This window comes from Macaca nemestrina, chromosome 13 (genome assembly GCF_043159975.1).
Source record: "Macaca nemestrina isolate mMacNem1 chromosome 13, mMacNem.hap1, whole genome shotgun sequence".
Taxonomy (NCBI): Eukaryota; Metazoa; Chordata; class Mammalia; order Primates; family Cercopithecidae; genus Macaca; species Macaca nemestrina.
The window spans coordinates 1,620,143-1,637,375 of record NC_092137.1 but is presented as its reverse complement, the minus strand read 5'-3'; the positions used below and the strand labels follow the sequence as shown (position 1 = coordinate 1,637,375).

General features: G+C 43.1%; 2 protein-coding genes across 15 annotated transcripts in view; both read right to left on the bottom strand.

Moving 5' to 3' along the window:
- LOC105497556 (syntrophin gamma 2) overlaps positions 1-17,233 on the bottom strand; it is a 564,393-nt gene that overhangs the window by 81,162 nt on the left and 465,998 nt on the right. The gene's annotated exons all lie outside the window — the stretch shown is intronic.
- The window catches only part of LOC105497560 (thyroid peroxidase), a 118,955-nt gene that overhangs the window by 71,513 nt on the left and 30,209 nt on the right, over positions 1-17,233 (bottom strand). For 12 of the 14 annotated variants that reach the window (XR_011611383.1, XR_011611386.1, XR_011611388.1 and 9 more), the window contains exons 6-7: positions 14,496-14,625; positions 12,065-12,310 (exon numbers count right to left, since the gene is read on the bottom strand). Coding sequence is in view for 7 of the 14 variants with exons in the window: in XM_011768724.3 (XP_011767026.2) it covers positions 12,065-12,310; positions 14,496-14,625 (376 nt within the window). In the remaining 7 variants the exon portion in view is untranslated. The remainder of the gene's footprint in view (positions 1-12,064; positions 12,311-14,495; positions 14,626-17,233) is intronic. The other 2 variants (XM_011768721.3, XM_011768722.3) reach the window with 1 other exon arrangement.

The window sequence follows — 17,233 nt, the reverse complement described above, 5'->3', positions numbered from 1 at the left end:
GAAAAGCCCTGTGAGCTCTCCAAGTCCCCTAGGTAGCCACTTCCACCCTGCCTCACAGGGATCCTTCAGGAGGGCTGCCAGAGGCACCTGAAAAAGGCCACAGGAAGAAGGAAACCTCCAGCGAACTTTGTAACAATTTGAACTGGGTGGCTAGATCCAGAAGAGAGGTAACAATCGCTACACCTTGGCTCTCAGGAAACCACCTCCCTAGGAAACAGGAAGTGCACTAATTACATCCAGGGAACACTCCGAGGGACGAAAGAAGCTGAACAACAGCCTTGAGCCCTTGACCTTCCCTCTGACAGAGACTATCCAAATTTGAAGGAACCAGAAAACCAACTCTGGTAATATGACAAAACAAGGCTCTTTAACACTCCCCAAAATCATACTAGCTCACCAGCAATGGATCCAAAGAAGGTATCTCTGATTTACCTGAAAAAAAATTTAGAAGATTAGTTACTAAGCTAATCAGGAAGGCACCAGAGTAACGCAAAGCCCAATGTAAGGAAATCGGAAAAATGATACAAGAAGTGAAGGAAGAAATATTCCAGGAAATAGATATCATAAATAAAAAAAATCAAAACTTCAGGCAACATTGGACACACTTAGAGAAATTCAAACTGCTCTGGAAACTCTCAGCAATAGAATCAAACAAGCAGAAGAAAGAACTTCAGAGCTCAAAGACAAGGTCTTCAGATTAACCCAATCCAACAAAGACAAAGAAGAATAATAAAATACGAAGAAAGCCTCCAAAATGTCTGGGATTATGTCAAATGACCAAATCTAGGAATAATTAGTGTTCCTGAGGAAGAAGAGAAATCTAAAAGTTTGGAAAGTTTATTTTGGGGAATAATAGAGGAAAACTTCCCTGGCTTTGCTGAAGACCTAGACACCAAATACAAGAGGCTCAAAGAACACCTGGAGAATTCATTGCTAAAAGATCATTGCCCAGGCACATTGTCATCAGGTTACCTAAAGTTAAGATGAAGAAAAGAATCTTAAGAGCTGTGAGTCAAAAACACCAGGTAACCTACAAAGGAAAAACTTACCAGATTAACAGCAGATTTCTCAGCAGAAACCCTACAAGCTAGAAGGGTTTGGGGCCCTATCTTTAGCCTCCTCAAACAAAACAATTATCAGCCAAAAATGTTGTATCCAGTGAACCTAAGCTTCATAAACGAAGGAAAGATACAATCTTTGTTAGACAAACAAATGATGAGAAAATTCACCCCTACCAAGGCAACACTACAAGAACTGCTAAAAGGAACTCTAAATCTTGAAACAAATCCTGGAAACACATCCAAACACAACCTCTTTAAAGCATAAATCTCACAGGACCTATAAAACAAAAATACAATTTAGAAAAACAGCAAAATCACAAAAACCCAAGGTGTACAGGCAACAAATAGCACAATGACTGGAATGATACCTCACATCTCAATACTACCATTGAATGTAAATGGTCTAAATGCTCCACTTAAAAGATACAGAATTGCAGAATGGATAAGAATTAAGCAACCATCTGCTGCCTTCAAGAGACATGCCTAACACATAAGGACTCACATAAACTTAAGGGGTAGAAAAAGGCATGCCATGTAAATGGACACCGAAAGCAAGCTGGAGTAGCTATTCTTATATCAGACAAAATAAACTTTAAAGCAACAGTAGTTAAAAAAGACAAAGAGGGTCATTATAATGATAAAAGGCCTTGTCCAACAAGAAAATATCACAATCCTAAATAAATATGCACCTAACCCTGGAGCTCCCAAATTTATAAAACAATCACTAATAGAACTAAGAAATGAGATAGACAGCAACACAATAATAGTGGGGCACTTCAATACTCCACTGATAGCCCTAGACAGGTCATCAAGATAGAAAGTCAACAAAGAAACAGTGTAAACTATACCCTAGAACAAATGGACTTAACAGATATTTACAGAACATTCTACCCAACAACCACAGAATACACATTCTATTCAACAGTACATGGAACTTTCTCTGAGATAGACCATATGATAGGTCTCAAAATGAGCCTCAATAAATTTAAGAAAACTGAAATTATATTAAGCACTCTCTCAGACCACAGTGGAATAAAACTGGAAATCAACTCCAAAAGGAACCTTCAAAACCATGCAAATACATGGAAATGAAACAACCTGCTCCTGAATGACCACTGGGTCAAAAATGAAATCAAGATGGAAATTAAAAAATTCTTCGGGGCCAGGTGCCGTGGCTCACGCCTGTAATCCTAGCCCTTTGGGAGGCCGAGGCCAGTGGATCACCTGAGATCAGGAGTTCCAGACCAGTCTGGCCAACATGGTGAAACTCCATCTCTACTAAAAATACAAAAGATTAGCTAGGCGTGGTGGTGGGTGGTGGTGGAAGCCTGTAATCCCAGCTATTCGGGATCCTGAGGCAGGAGAATCACTTGAACCCGGGAGGCAGAGGTTGCAGTGAGCCGAGATTGTGTCCCTACACTCCAGCCTGGGCAACAAGAGTGAAACTCCATCTCAAAAAAAAAAAAAATTCTTCGAACTGAACGACAATAATGACACAACCTATCAAAACCTCTAGGATACAGCAAAGGCCGTGCTAAGAGGAAAGTTCATAGCCCTAAATGCCTACATAAAAAATCTGAAAGAGCACAAACTGACAATCTAAGGTTACACCTTAAGGAATTAGAGAAACAAGAACAAACCAAACCCGAACCCAGCAGAAGAAAGGAAATAACCAAGATCAGAGCAGAACTAAATGAAACTGAAACAACAACAATAAAAATACAAAAGATAAATGAAACAAAAACCTGGTTCTTGGAAAAGATAAATAAAATTGATAGACCATTAGCAAGGTTAACCAAGAAAAGAAGACAGAAAATCCAAATAAGCTCAATTAGAAGTGAAATGGGAGATATTACAACTGGCACCACTGAAATACAAAAGATCATTCATGGCTACTATGAACACCTTTATGTACATCAACTAGGAAACCTAGTGGAGATGGATAAATTTCTGGAAAGATATAACCCTCCTAGCTTAAATCAGGAAGAATTAGATACCCTGAACAATAACAAGCAGTAAGATTGAAATGGTAACACAAAAATTACCAACAAAAAAAGTCCAGGCCAGACAGATTCACAGCAGAATTCTGCCAGACATTCAAAGAATTGTTACCAATCCTACTGACACTACTCCACAAGACAGAGAAACAGGCAACCCTTCCTAAATCATTCTATGATGCCAGTATCACCCTAATAGTAAAACCAGAAAAGGACATAACCAAAAAAGAAAACTACAGACCAATATCCCTGACAAACATAGATGCTAAAATCCTTAACAAAATACTAGCTAACCAAGTCCAACGCATATCAAAAAGATAATCCACCATGATCAGGTGGGTTTCGTACCAGGGATGCAGGGATGGCTTAACATACACAAGTCAATAAATGTGATACACCATGTAAACAGAATCAAAAGCAGAAATCACATGATTGTCTCAATAGATGCATAAAAAGTATTCGACAAGATCCAGCATCCTTTTATGATGAAAACTCAGCAAAATAGGCATACAAGGGAAATACCTCAATGTAATAAAAGCCATCTATGACAAACTCACAGCCAACATAATTCTGAATAGGGAAAAGTTTAAAGCATTCCCTCTGAGAAGTGGAACAAGACAAGGATGCCCACCCTCACCACTCCTCTTCAACATAGTACTGGAAGTCCTAGCCAGAGCAATCAGACAAAAGAAATAAAGGGCATCCAAATCAGCGAAGAGGAAGTCAATCTGTCACTGTTTGCTGAAGATATTATCGTTTACCTTGAAAACTCTAAGGACTCTACCAGAAAGCTCCTAGAACTGATAAAAGAATACAGCAGTTTCCAGATACAAGATTAATGTACACAAATCAGTAGCTCTTCTATACACCAACAGCGATCAAGCTGGGAATCAAATCAAGAACTCAACCCCTTCTACAATAGCTGCAAAAAAAAAAAAAAAAAAAAAAAAAAAAAAAAAAAAAAAAAGAAAGAAAGAAAGAAAGAAAGAAAAAAAGGAAAGAAAAGAAAAGAAAAGAAAAACTTAGAAATATACCTAACCAAGGAAGTGAAAGACCTCTACAAGGAAAACTACAAAATAAAACACTGCTGAAAAAAACTACAGACAACACAAACAAATCAGACACATCCCATACTCATGGATGGGTAGAGTCAATATTGTAAAAACAACCATACTGCCAAAAGCAATCTATTAATTCGACACAATTCCCATCAAAAATATCACCATCATTCTTCACCAAATTAGAAAAAAAAACTCCTAAAATTCATATGAAACCCAAAAAGAGCCTGCATAGCCAAGGCAAGATCAAGCAGAAAGAACAAATCTGGAGGCATCACATAACTTGATTTCAAACTATACTGTAAGGCCATAGTCACCCAAACAGCATAGTATGGGTATAAAAATAAGCACATAGACCAATGGAAGAGAATAGAGAACCCAGAAATAAACCCAAATACTTACAGCCAATTGATCTTCAACAATGCGAACAAAAACAAAAAGTGGGCAAAGGACCTCCTATTCAACAAATGATGCTGCGATAACTGGCAAGCCATGTGCAGGAGAATGAAACTAGATCCTCATCTCTCACCTTATACAGAAACAACTCAAGATGGATCAAGGACTTAAGTCTAAGACCTGAAACTATAAAAACTCTAGAAGATAATATTGGAAAAACTCTTCCAGACATTGGCTCAGGCAAGGATTTAACGACCAAGAACCCAAAAGCAAATTCAATAAAAACAAAGATAAATAGTTGGGACTTAATTAAACTAAAGAGCTTGTGCACAGCAAAAAGAACAGTCAGCAGAGTAAACAGACACCTCACAGAAAATCTTCACAATCCATACATCTGACAAAGGATTAATATCCAGAATCTACAATGAACTCAAACAAATCAGTAAGGAAAACCAAACAATCGCATCAAAAATGGGCTAAGGGCATGAACAGAGAATTCTCAAAAGAAGATACACAAATGGCCAACAAACGTATGAAAAAATGCTCAACATCACTAATCATCAGGAAATGCAAATCAAAATGCAATGCAATAGCACCTTACTCTGGCAAGGATGGCCACAATAAAAAAAATCAACAAATAATAGATGTTGGTGTGGATGTGGTGAAAAGGGAGCAACACTTCTACCCTGCTGGTGGGAATGTAAATTAGTACAACCACTACTGAAAACACCATGGAGATTCCTTAAAGGGCTAAAAGTGGAACTACTGCTTGATCCAGCGATCCCATTACTGGGTATCTACCCAGAGGAAAAGAAGTCATATACGAAAAAAATACTGGCACACACACGTTTATAGCTGCACAATTCACAATTGCCAAACTGTGGAAGCAGCACAAATGCCCATCAATCAATGCGTGGATAAAGAAACTGTGAAATATATAAATATATATATATGATTATATATATATGATTTTATATATATATGATTATATATATATGATGGAATACTACTCCGCCATAAAAAGGAATGAATTAATGGCATTTGCAGCTACCTGGTTGAGATTGGAGACTATTATTCTAAGTGAAGTAACTCAGGAATTGAAAACCAAACATTTTATGTTCTCACTCATAAGTGGGACCTCAGCTATGAGGATGTAAAGGCTTAAGAATGACACAGTGGACTTTGGGGACTCAGGGGGAAATGTTGGGAAGGGACTGAGGGATAAAAGGCTACAAATTGTGTTCAGTGTATACTGCTTAGGTGACAGGTGCACCAAAATCTCACAAATCACCACTGAAGAACTTACTCATGTCACCAAACACCACCTGTTCCCAATAACTTATGGAAATAACAAAATTCCATCCTGAACATAATTCATCATCCACTAACTCCACTTTGTATTATGTACCTAGAGATACACATTGGTGTGCACGAGAAGGCTTGGGTAGCTTTTAGGTTTTCGATACATTCATAGCTACATGTTTTCTGCAGTGGATGGGGGGTTTGCAGCACCCAGTGGAAATCATCGGGCTGGCTGCATCCCCACTTAGCTGAGACCAGAAGGAGCGAGGGCATGAAGAAAAGCCTGGTCCTAAAATAGAGGATGCTGCGAAGCTCTCACAGCTCCCTAGAAGCTACTGGACTGAGGCAGTAGTCAGAGACTCAAAACACTTTAATTTATAGTCTCATGCAGTTGCTGGAAACATGTTTCTCTAAGGAAAATTGAATAAACATAGATATGATAAATTGTGTGGATCATTTTCTGTTTTGCTTTGAGATTCTAAAGTCCTAACTTGCTCCAAGCTCACTAAGAACTTTTACCCTCACACTCCACCGTAAATACTCAGAGACCAAACTGGATGGTTTCAGTGCAAAGGACATCAAACATTTAAAAGCACTGATTTATGATGTGTCATCTACTGGGTTTACGGAGCTACTCCTAGAGTATACCATATATTTTTCATCTCACTGGAGTGACTATTAGCTCAATCACTCAACTACTGAAGGCTGCCCTGGGGATGGACAGGATCTGGATAATTGACGAACACTCTTAACTACAAGCCAGGAGGCTCGCGCCCGAGACCAAGAGCCCTGGAAAGTGCCTTGGAGACCCACCCTGGGGCCTCTCCCACATTCTCACCCGCAGGCACACAGGTGTCCTCTCTGCCAGATGTGGTCTTGCCTTTTATTTTAAAAATTGTTTACAAATAATTTGATTGTTATTTTTCTCTAAGTACAAAGATAATATATGCTCAATAATGAACATTTTGAAATAAGAAAAGTGACAAGGAGAATATCATCTAAAATTTTACTAACCCGGGAAACATTTCACCATTTCCATAGTGTCACTGTATAACATGATTGTTTAAAGTTGCTTGTGTTTCTCATGCTCCTAGCCTGTGATCAGTGTTTAAAGTTTTCCAGTATTTTGGTGATATAAAAATTGTGACAAACAAATATATTCACCCACTTTTATGGGCAGTTTTGACATTGTCCCTAGGAAAGATTCTTGTGGTGGTGTGAATGGGCTTGATTTCATTTCATATTTTATGTCACATCGTGTCCCAAATGCATTCACCAATTTACATTTGCACAGCAATGTATGGATACAAATCATTTCTCAATACCCTCAACGACACTAAATTAAAATTTCATAATTTCTTTCCAGTTTGTATGTTTAAAAACAGCATCTTGCCGTTAATTTATCTTTCATTTATATCTATGTGTGTGTGTGTGTGTACATACACATTTGAGTTTTCTTGTAATTTTCCTGTTCACATCAGGGGTTTATTCCATTGGGTGTTTATTTTTTCTCGTTGCTTTATAAGAGCTCGTTATAGAATGAAGATAACAATTCCTTGTCATTCCGTATTTTCAAGTCGTCCCCTGAGGGTTTGCCTCTTGTCCATGCACTGAGTTTGTGTCCAGAGCCCTTAGCACACAGCCCTGAGGTCTGGAGTCTCAGCTCCTTAGCTCCTTGGAACAAGCCCTGCAGGCTCCCACCTGAGATGGTCCAGCCCCTCCCTCCCTGCTGCCCACAGCACCTGCCCCAGCCTCTCTGCCTTCAGGGCCCCACAGGCATGTGCTCAGCGTGGAAGGGAAGTGCCGTCAACACCAGTCCTGCACCATGGAAGATAGGCTGGCCCAGAATAGCCAGAACAGAAAGTTGAAATAGGGTAGAGAGATGGTACCTGGTGTGACTGGGCTCACTATAACTGAGCCCTAAAAAGAAAGGAGGAGCTTGGAGAGTGACATGGCTGATGAGGACACCCGCCTTTCCCTGAGATCCAGTAGGGAGCCCCCAAGGAGCCAGTGCCCGGACCCCCCAGAACGTCTGCGGGGATCTCCATGGACATTACAGCATCCTGCTCCTCTCCACGGCCTCCCCTGCCCTTGTCCAACACACTCCTGAGTTACACAGCGTCCTCTTAGAACCCCACGGCAGCAGAAGGAGCCTGGAGCAGCTGTGTGCCTGTGAGGTGTGTGCATGTGCCTGTGTGCACGTGTGTGTATGGGTGTGTATGGGTGTGGGTGGGTGTGCATGTGAGGTGTGTGCAGGTGTGTGTGTGGGTCTGTGTGTGCATGAGCATGATTAGGTGCATGTGCCTGTGTGCACGTGTGTGCACGTGTGTGTATGGGTGTGGGTGGGTGTGGGTGGGTGTGCATGCATGTATGCACAAGAGTGAACACACAGGTGTATGGGTGGTCACATGTGCCTGTGGGTATGTTTATGCCTGGTCGTGCGGGGGGCCCTGGGGCCCAACTCACTTTTGCTTTTCACTCCCGCTCAGGTTCTTCTGAGGAGACTTTTCTTAGGACAACAGGCCCATTTCTCTCCTAAAGTGGGTGGAAGTCCAGTTTCCCCAAGGCCAACTTATCCAGGAGGCACCATAGCCACAGTGCCTACGGCTACAGGAGTAAGTGTGCTCGTAAAATGCTTAATTTATTTTAAAATCAGAAGAAAATAAGAAACATTTAGGCCAAAGAAAAAGTTTTAACCTACATTAATATATTTATCTCTATATGAACACAGCCATCCACGTAGCTTTGATTATTGTGGATGGAGGAAGGAGCCCCTGTGGGCAGGTGTGTGGGGCTCACCCCAACCATCATGTGGCCCTGGATATCAGCGGAACATGCCTGGGATGATGCCCTGGCCGGAGGCCCCCGACCTCCCCCACAGTGTGTGTGGCCCTGAAGGGCTGGGCTTTTCCTGGGGTTCTTGTCTGGCCTCAGTGCCACCCGTGTCCTTCCCACCCAGGTGGTGGCCCCCAACTGTCCCACTTGTCTGGATGGGCAAACACAGATTACCCCAATGGCAGCTGCAGACTTGCACGAACAACCCCTCCTTCTTCCAGGCTGCTTTTGACCAGCTCTTGCCCAAACCAGCTAAACTCCAGGGGAGCCCCAAAGGTGGAACCCCCACACAGAGTAGTTCTCTCAGTGCAGCTCCCCACCCAACGTGCTCCCTCCTTGCTGAGTTTCCCTAATCACCTCACATCCCTCCAGCTAGGCTTCCAGCAACACAGCAATTACAATGCACATTCATCGAATTCCTTCTCCGAGCCTGGTTTTGCAAATTCGATCTCATTTCATTTTAATTGCTACACTATTAGGTGGGAAATAGACTCTTTTTACAGACAACAAACCTATATACAAGCAGCTGATAAGTTACAAGGCAAGCCTGGAACCCAAGACCTGACAGATAACAGGTGCCCGTCTCCACTGCTTCTCCAGGCTGCACAACTCAGTCGTTTTTGCAGAGATTCTGCTCGGGAGCCTCTTAGCTGGGAATGAGGGCCTCTGCTTGGCGGACCGTTCATTGCTGAAGATACAGGTACTTCTGCAAGATCTGATAGCTCCAATGTTAACAGATGAGAACTTTGGGGTCCTGGGTATGAAGAATGAACACTAGGGCCAGGCGCGGTGGCTCACACCTGTAATCCCAACACTTTGGGAGGCCGAGGCAGGTGGATCAGTTGAGGTCAGGAGTTTAAGACCAGCCTGGGCAACGTGGTGAAACCCTGTTTCTACTAAAAATAGAAAAATTAGCTGGGCATGGTGGTGCACGCCTGTCGTCCCAGCTACTCAGGAGGCTGAGGCAGGAGAATTGCTTAAATCTGGCAGGTGGAGGTTGCAGTGAGCTGAGATTGTGCCACTGCACGCCAGCCTGGGCAACAGAGCAAGACTCCAGCTCAAAAAAAAAAAAAAAAAAAAAAGAATGAACCCCCAGGTTAGAGGGACATGCTGCAGCGGGGGTCACTTCAGGGATGGCTGGTGAGGAGGCTCTGCAGAGAAGAGCGAGGGACCCCCCCGTCATACAGGGTCTGAGCCCCAGCATGTGAGAGAGAGTGTGACCTCCTCCCAGGGACAGGCTGGACCTGGTTGAAATTCAGTTTCTATGATTGACACAGTCTTCATGGTGCTCCTTTTCCTCCTTTCCCCCAATATTATTCCTTTTGGGATATTTGGTTTAAATACCTTGATTTTGCCCATTGGGACTTCCTCTGCAGATGCCCAGAATCTTATAACTTCTGGTTTATGTAACTGTCCTGCCCATCTTCCAGGGACCAGCCTGTCTTCCTTTTCAGTCTGCCCAGCACACAGCACAGCATGGCACAGAATAACTACCAGTGAAGTTTTATTGAATGAATGTTAGAGAGGACATGAGCCTGAAACCACCTGTGCTCTTAAGTAGAAAATGTCCCTTGTTGGCTGAGCACGGTGCCTCACACCTGTAATCCCAGCACTTTGGGAGGCTGAGGCAGGTGGATCACAAGGTCAGGAGTTCGAGACCAGCCTGGCCAATATGGTGAAACCCCGTCTCTACTAAAAATACAAAAATTAGCCAGGTGTGGTGGCATGCACCTGTAGTCCCAGCTACCCGGGAGGCTAAGGCAGAAGAATTACTTGAACCTGGGAGGCAGAGGTTGCAGTGAGCTGAGATTGTACCACTGCACTCCAGCCTGAGTGACTGAATGAGACCCTATCTTAAAAAAAAAAAAAAAGAAAAAAGAAAAGAAAGAAAATGTCCCTTGTTAACTTCAAGGCTGGCTTCCAGAGAGAAATAAAATTAAAATCCTACCTATATTGTCTCTTTCTTTTCGGGTAAGAGTGAACATTTGTGCAATATTAATGGAGAGTAATTCTGCAATATTTATCAAAATTCCACAGGCACCTCCACCATGACTTAGCAATCTTACCCCTGGATCCATCAGGTGTGCACATGTGCACAAAGACTGAGGGCCAAGTGTGCTCTTTGCTTCATTATTTGTGACAGCATAAAAACAGCAATGAAGCAGAAAGCAACTCATGCTCATTAATAAGGGAAGTGGTTAGACAGATTATAATGCACACACAAATGGAATATTAAGAAGTCACAAACAATTAACATTTCTGTTCACTTAATGTTATGCAGACATGTGTAAGAACTATTGCTAAGTGGTCCTTACCAGGCACTAAGCATGCACATGATGTGACACAGAGGATGAGAAAAAGCGCAGGTACACATGGGATCACATGCTCTATTTACACACGTGCCCACACACTAACTTACATGCTATAAACACACGTGCCCACACAGTATCTTATATGCCATATACACACAAGTCCACAAACTGTCTTATATGCCATATATACATGTGCCCACACACTGTCTTATATGCTATATACACACATGCCCACACACTATCTTATGTGCCATATACACATGCCCACTATTTTGTGTACCATATACACACGTGCCCACACACTATCTTATATCCTATATACACATGTGCCCACACAGTATCTTATACGATATATACACACATGCCCACACACTCTTATATGCTATAAACACATGTGCCCACACAGTATCTTATATGCAACATACACACATGCTCACACACTATCTTATATCCTATATACACACGTGCCCACACACTATCTTATACGATATATACACACGTGCCCACACACTCTTATATGTATAAACACACATGCCCACACAGTATCTTATATGCCAATATGCCATATACACACATGCCCACGCATTGTCTTATATGCTATATACACACATACCCACACACTCTTATATGCCATATACACATGTGCCCACAATCTTATATGCCATATACACACGTGCCCAACACTCTTACATGCTATATACACACGTGCCCACACACTATCTTACATGCTATATACACATGTGCCCACACATGATTGTATATACTCAAGTGCCCACACGCTATCATATATGCTATGTACACACATGCCCACCCACGATCATATATGCTAATACACGTGCCCACACGTAATCCTATACGCTATATACACGTGACCACACATTATCATATATGCCATATACACATCTGCCCACACGCTATCTTATATGCTATATATATGTGTATCCAGATAATTTCCAGTGAGATGCTTGGGATATTCACAACTGTTACCCCTGGGACTAGGACGACAGAAACAGACTTTCACATTTTATTTTATACTGTTCTGTTTGACATTTTAAATAGCACTTAGTTTCATAATAAACATAAAAACGTTTTCTAAAACTTACTTGTATGGGAAAACATGGGTTTTGGTTCTCACAAGTCACCTGGCAGTCAGCCCCTCCCCTGAAGGCAGCTTTGCTGGTGCTCTGCGGTGTGAACGCGATGTCATGGTCGATGTATTGTCCCCATGCCATCAGGAGGTCAGAATAGCGGTCATCATCTGTGACAACCTCATTTGAAACTTGAATGACATGTCGTGTCACCTCCCGGACCTGGGTAGGAAGAGACCATTGGTCAGGATATAGGAGACCCTGTGGGAGAAGAAAGATGACCTTTGGGATCATGCAGTTCCTGGTGTGGTTCCTGTTCACAGAGCTCCAGGTGCCCCTAGGAGATCTGTGCCCTGGAGTTAGGGCAGGAGGAGCGTGAGCTTTGAAGACAGAGGCCCTTGGACTCGAACCCCTGCCTTGATTTGTGGTGGCTGGAGGGCCTGGCGTTAACTTCCCTCAGCCCCGGCTTCCTCATCTTTAAGTTAATACAGAAAGGTTGATCTTTCAGGGTTGTTGTCAGGATTAAGTGAAGAGTCGTCTATTTTGAGTCCATGACTCAGAGGGCAGAGCCTCCAGCCACAGGCATTACTCCTTGGCCTTGAAGCCTAAGGGATGTTGCTTGGCTGGATTTCCACGTGGGTTGGGAGGAGCGACTCCCCTTCCTTTCCTTTCTCCACCCAGATGTCTGCTGCTGTTACGTTTAACACCGTTCTGCCAGGGCATCTGGAGAGCAGACGACAGGCTTCCCTGTCTCACAGGCTAGGTCCAGATGGAGAGGAATTTTGTCCTGGATGGATCTTACCCTGAGCCTGCCCTACCTGATGTGGATGATTTATATGGTGAGATTTGGATTGGATTTTGGGCCTGGAGTTGGTGCTGTCATGGGATGGGGTTTGGGGGAACCTTGGGATGGGGTGAGCATGTTATGCATGAGGACAGGCCATGAATCTTTGAGGGTCAGTGGGTCATTTGTGGAGGCAGAAAAATGCCTCTCGCACAACATCCATTCGCGAATCCTTGGAGCCTGCGGATGCAATTACATTAAGGGTCTTGGATGGGAAGGTTGTCCTGGGTCTCCACGAGTGTCCAGTCCAATCACCTGAGTCCTTAAAGTTGGAGGCCCTCTCCTGACTGGAGGTGGAGCTGTGACTCTAAACAACGGCACAGACACACAACATTGCTGGCTTTGAAGGAGGGGCCACGAGCCAGGGGATGCGGGCACCTCCAGGACTGGAATTGCCAGGAAAGGGGTTCTCCACTGGAACCCCTAGAAGGAACCAGCTCTGCGACACCTGGATTTGAGCCAAGTGAGACATCAGACACTGATTACGAAACTGGAAGATCACATTTATGTTGTTTTCAGCCACTAAATTTGGAGTAATTTGTCACAGCTGAGGAGAAAACTAACACAATTTACATTTAAGGACACTTGAACTCTGATTTTTCTCAACAGTGAAATAATTCTGAGCAAATATGGGTTTACAGAATCACAGGCTCCTAATACTGAGAGTTTAAGAAGCCTCGAGGGTTGAACTGGTCTCTACCATTGAGCGCAAGGTGGGTAAGACAATGTTATCCCATTTTAAGTATTGTCACTGGCCAAGAAGGCAAGTGACTTGCAGGAAGCCAGTGGGAGCGGAGCGTGAGCCCAATCCCCTCGTCCCTGCTGCTGGGAGCACTGAGCCGTCCTCAGTGACTCAGCCTCCAGCTCTACCCAGGGCTGCTCATGGCTTCTGGGCACACCGCGTCCTCTTACTAAAAGCCCGCCTGGGAAAATTGCCGAGGTAAAGTTGCTGGCTTTCGTAGGGGAACTCTGTGCTGGTGTACCTGCCCACGGCTGGTCTGAGTCAGACCTGAGTCCTACCACCTGGCCTCTTTGGGCTGAACAGAACATCCACTGCTGTATTTCTACATAATTTCGTCACTGAACATGGCACAAGAGCAAACAGACTGGCTGATTCATTGAAATGAGTAGTTAAATTACAAGCAAAATGACCCATTTTTTGACCAAATAGACCAGTAGATTCTACTAGGCTATGACTGTTCAGCAAATAAATTCACCTCTGGGAGTAAAGTGATCATCTTTACATCAGTGAGTGGATTGCTGAACTCAAAGGCATCTTGGGATGTACCGAGCCCACATGATGGGTAAAGGAAGTTATCTGAAAACACTGAAGTGATTTTCAGGAACAGAAATGTTAGGGTTGACAAAACTTAATTTAAATCTGCAGGGTTCCACTCACTAAGAGATTTTAATCTCCCTGAGCCTTGGCTTCTAAGCCATAGGGCAGAAACAGTGATTGCTACACCAAAGGGAGGGCGGGAGGATCTGAAGGAGTTGCACGTGGCACCCAGCACGAGCAAGAACCCAGTAAAAGGCTATTTCCCTCCCTCAGCATCACAGGACCCAATCTTCGTCCAGGGTAGCAGCGTCCCGAGTACCCACCGGGGGCAGTGGGAACCCGTTGTGCAAGATGCTGGGGTTCCAGCCTCGGGGCTGACTGAAGCCGTCCTCGTAGACTGGAGGGAGCCATCGTGCCAGGGCTGTGTTGGAGGCACCCCATCTGGGGTGGTCTCTGCGGAGACAAACGCAAGGATGTGTTTGAGATGGCGGAGAAGAACGCAGAAGCAGAGAGTCCCAGGTATAAGGAACCATTCCCAGGGAGAATAAGTGGGGTCTCTCCGGAGGCCCAAGGGGCACAGCTCCCCAGAAGACCCGAAATGCCTCCTGGAGGCCCAGATCATGGCTGGATTCCAGGGAGCTCATCCCAGAGGCTCGGTTCCCACAGGCGCCCTCTCCCGAGCGCAGCACATGCTGTCTGGAGGTGGCTGCCTACAGGGTTCCTTCCCACTGCCCTTCAGGAAAGCTTCTCCTACTGTTTTCTGAAGGAGGGTCTCCCACCCTTCTAGAATGCACCAGCGGCAGTTCTCGGGAGGACAGAAACTTCTGGTACTCCAAACAAAGAGATCATTTAAATCCTGTGGCATAAAACATCCTTTAATCAAAGCACCATGAAGCCACCAGGGTGTCGTGCCTGTTCCTGCCCCGTGTGATTGTCCAGGCGAGCTTGCGGGAATGAATTAAAAATAAAATAAGTTAAAAATAAAGTTAAGTCTCTCCTGAGAGAGAGAGTCGGTTGTATTTGGCTGTTTGATTTGGGGATGAGAATGGATTCAGCCAGTAAGCTAGATGGTGAAGTTTCCCATAAGTAGGCTGGTTTGCAGTTTCTTTCCACTGGTCAAAATATATTCTGACAAAAATGTATTTGAAGTGCATGATAAGGTAAAGGTGTGTTGAACACTTTGATTTCACACCTAGTTCCGAGTGTACTGTGTTAAGCAAGGTGCCCCTAAGTTGAAGGGATGTAGGCACAATTAACAGTCACTTGATGTGTCTTGGAACATTTTCTAGAAATTGAGGAAATAAAAGACTAAAGATTCGTAACTAGTCCTTGTGTGAATCAGGTATTTTCCAATATTTTGTTTAGAAATTTGGAGGACAATGTTATTGAATTGTTTGCTGATACATGAATAAAAATCATTTTAATGATAGCTCATCATATGTTCATTTTCTTCTACATCTCAGAAGGGGTTTTGAGGGCCAGATGGCAGAGCTTTTCCCAGTGACATAGTCACGCGGTCGGTTTCTAGGCATGTCCATCTGCGAAGGTAAAAATAATCACAGGGTTGCGGCTGAACTGTCTGATCTATAGTACGCAGGACGATCATATAATTCCTAACCACAGTGGAATACTTTTGAGGAGACAGGAGCACTGTTAATTATTAATAATTTCCTGGGATAGAAGGCATAAATAGGAAGGATCTCGGGTAACCAGCATGCATGGCCCCTCGGCCAACAGCTGATGTTCAGCCAACTGCTGAAGGAACTAACGGAAACTCCACCCATCTCATCAATAAACTAATTCCATCAAATATTTATCTCTATGCATAATAATTACCAACATCTGTCATAGATCCGTGCTGATTAAATCGATTATGTTCTAATAATGTGTACAAAATAACTCAATCTTGAAGAAAACCATGAACACTGAGACCCTTGTACTCACTGAACATTTTCTAAATATGAAATTTAAATTTATAACATATATAAAAATGTAACATACAAAATAAAATACATATTCAAATATGTAAATGTATGGTAAGACTATAAGAATGTGAAGAATATATAAATGAATGTACCAAATATATGACATGAGCATAAATATCTGTAGAGGATAGGTAAAATAAAGAACTATGTAAAACATATTAAAAATAAAGGACTTTCAAGTATAAAATATTCTACATTTGGAATAAAATGGCTCAATTTACAAGGCATAAATTATTCTGGATTTGGAAGGAAATATGGAGGAATTAGAATATAAAAGTCAATTCAAAGAGAAAAACACAGAAATTTTTTGTTGGAAAAAAGTAGGTTCCTTTTGTTAAAAATAAATACAGATTGTTTTGGGTCTAACATTGTCATGATATCCGGGTTCCATTGGTGTCTGTCAGTCAAGCCCTGTGGGAATAACTGGCACTGGGGTTCTGTGTGTGGCAGCTGCAGAGTCATGCAACACAAGCAGGGCTGAGTCTGCAGAGTCTGAAGCTGCATCGTGGACAACTGGTACTGGAAGACTTTGCAAGGCACACGACGAAAGAGTCAGGCGTGACCAGGATGCAGGCTTTGAAAATCCTTCCATGTATCTGATGTGTACCCACTTAGAAAATACAAGGAGTGAAGTCTACAAGAATCATGACAAGATAAGCAACTTTTTAAAACATTTGGAGTGTTTGGGAATATAAATATTTAAAAATTAGTTGTGGTTTTGTCACTAAGTTACCATTGCCTTTATGGTTATAACATACATTAGTCATTCGTATTAAATGTGACTGATTTAGATGTTCTGCACAGGAATGAAGGGACCAAGGTTCTGCTCAGAACTTTGTAACCTGGGCAACATGTGTGAAGGAAAGATTCGTTTTGTCCTTGAGGTAGACTGAAGAGCTGAGACTTCCGGTTTAAAAGCCTCTAAGGCCACCGTGCAGCTCCGGACATTAGAGGAGAGGAGGTTTTATTCCTACTGTCGTGCACCTGCTGCTACCTCATCTAGGACACTTTCGAGGATGAGTGGTCAGCAGCGGCAGGTGGCTTGGGGACGTGGTTACTTCTCTATGTCTACAAGG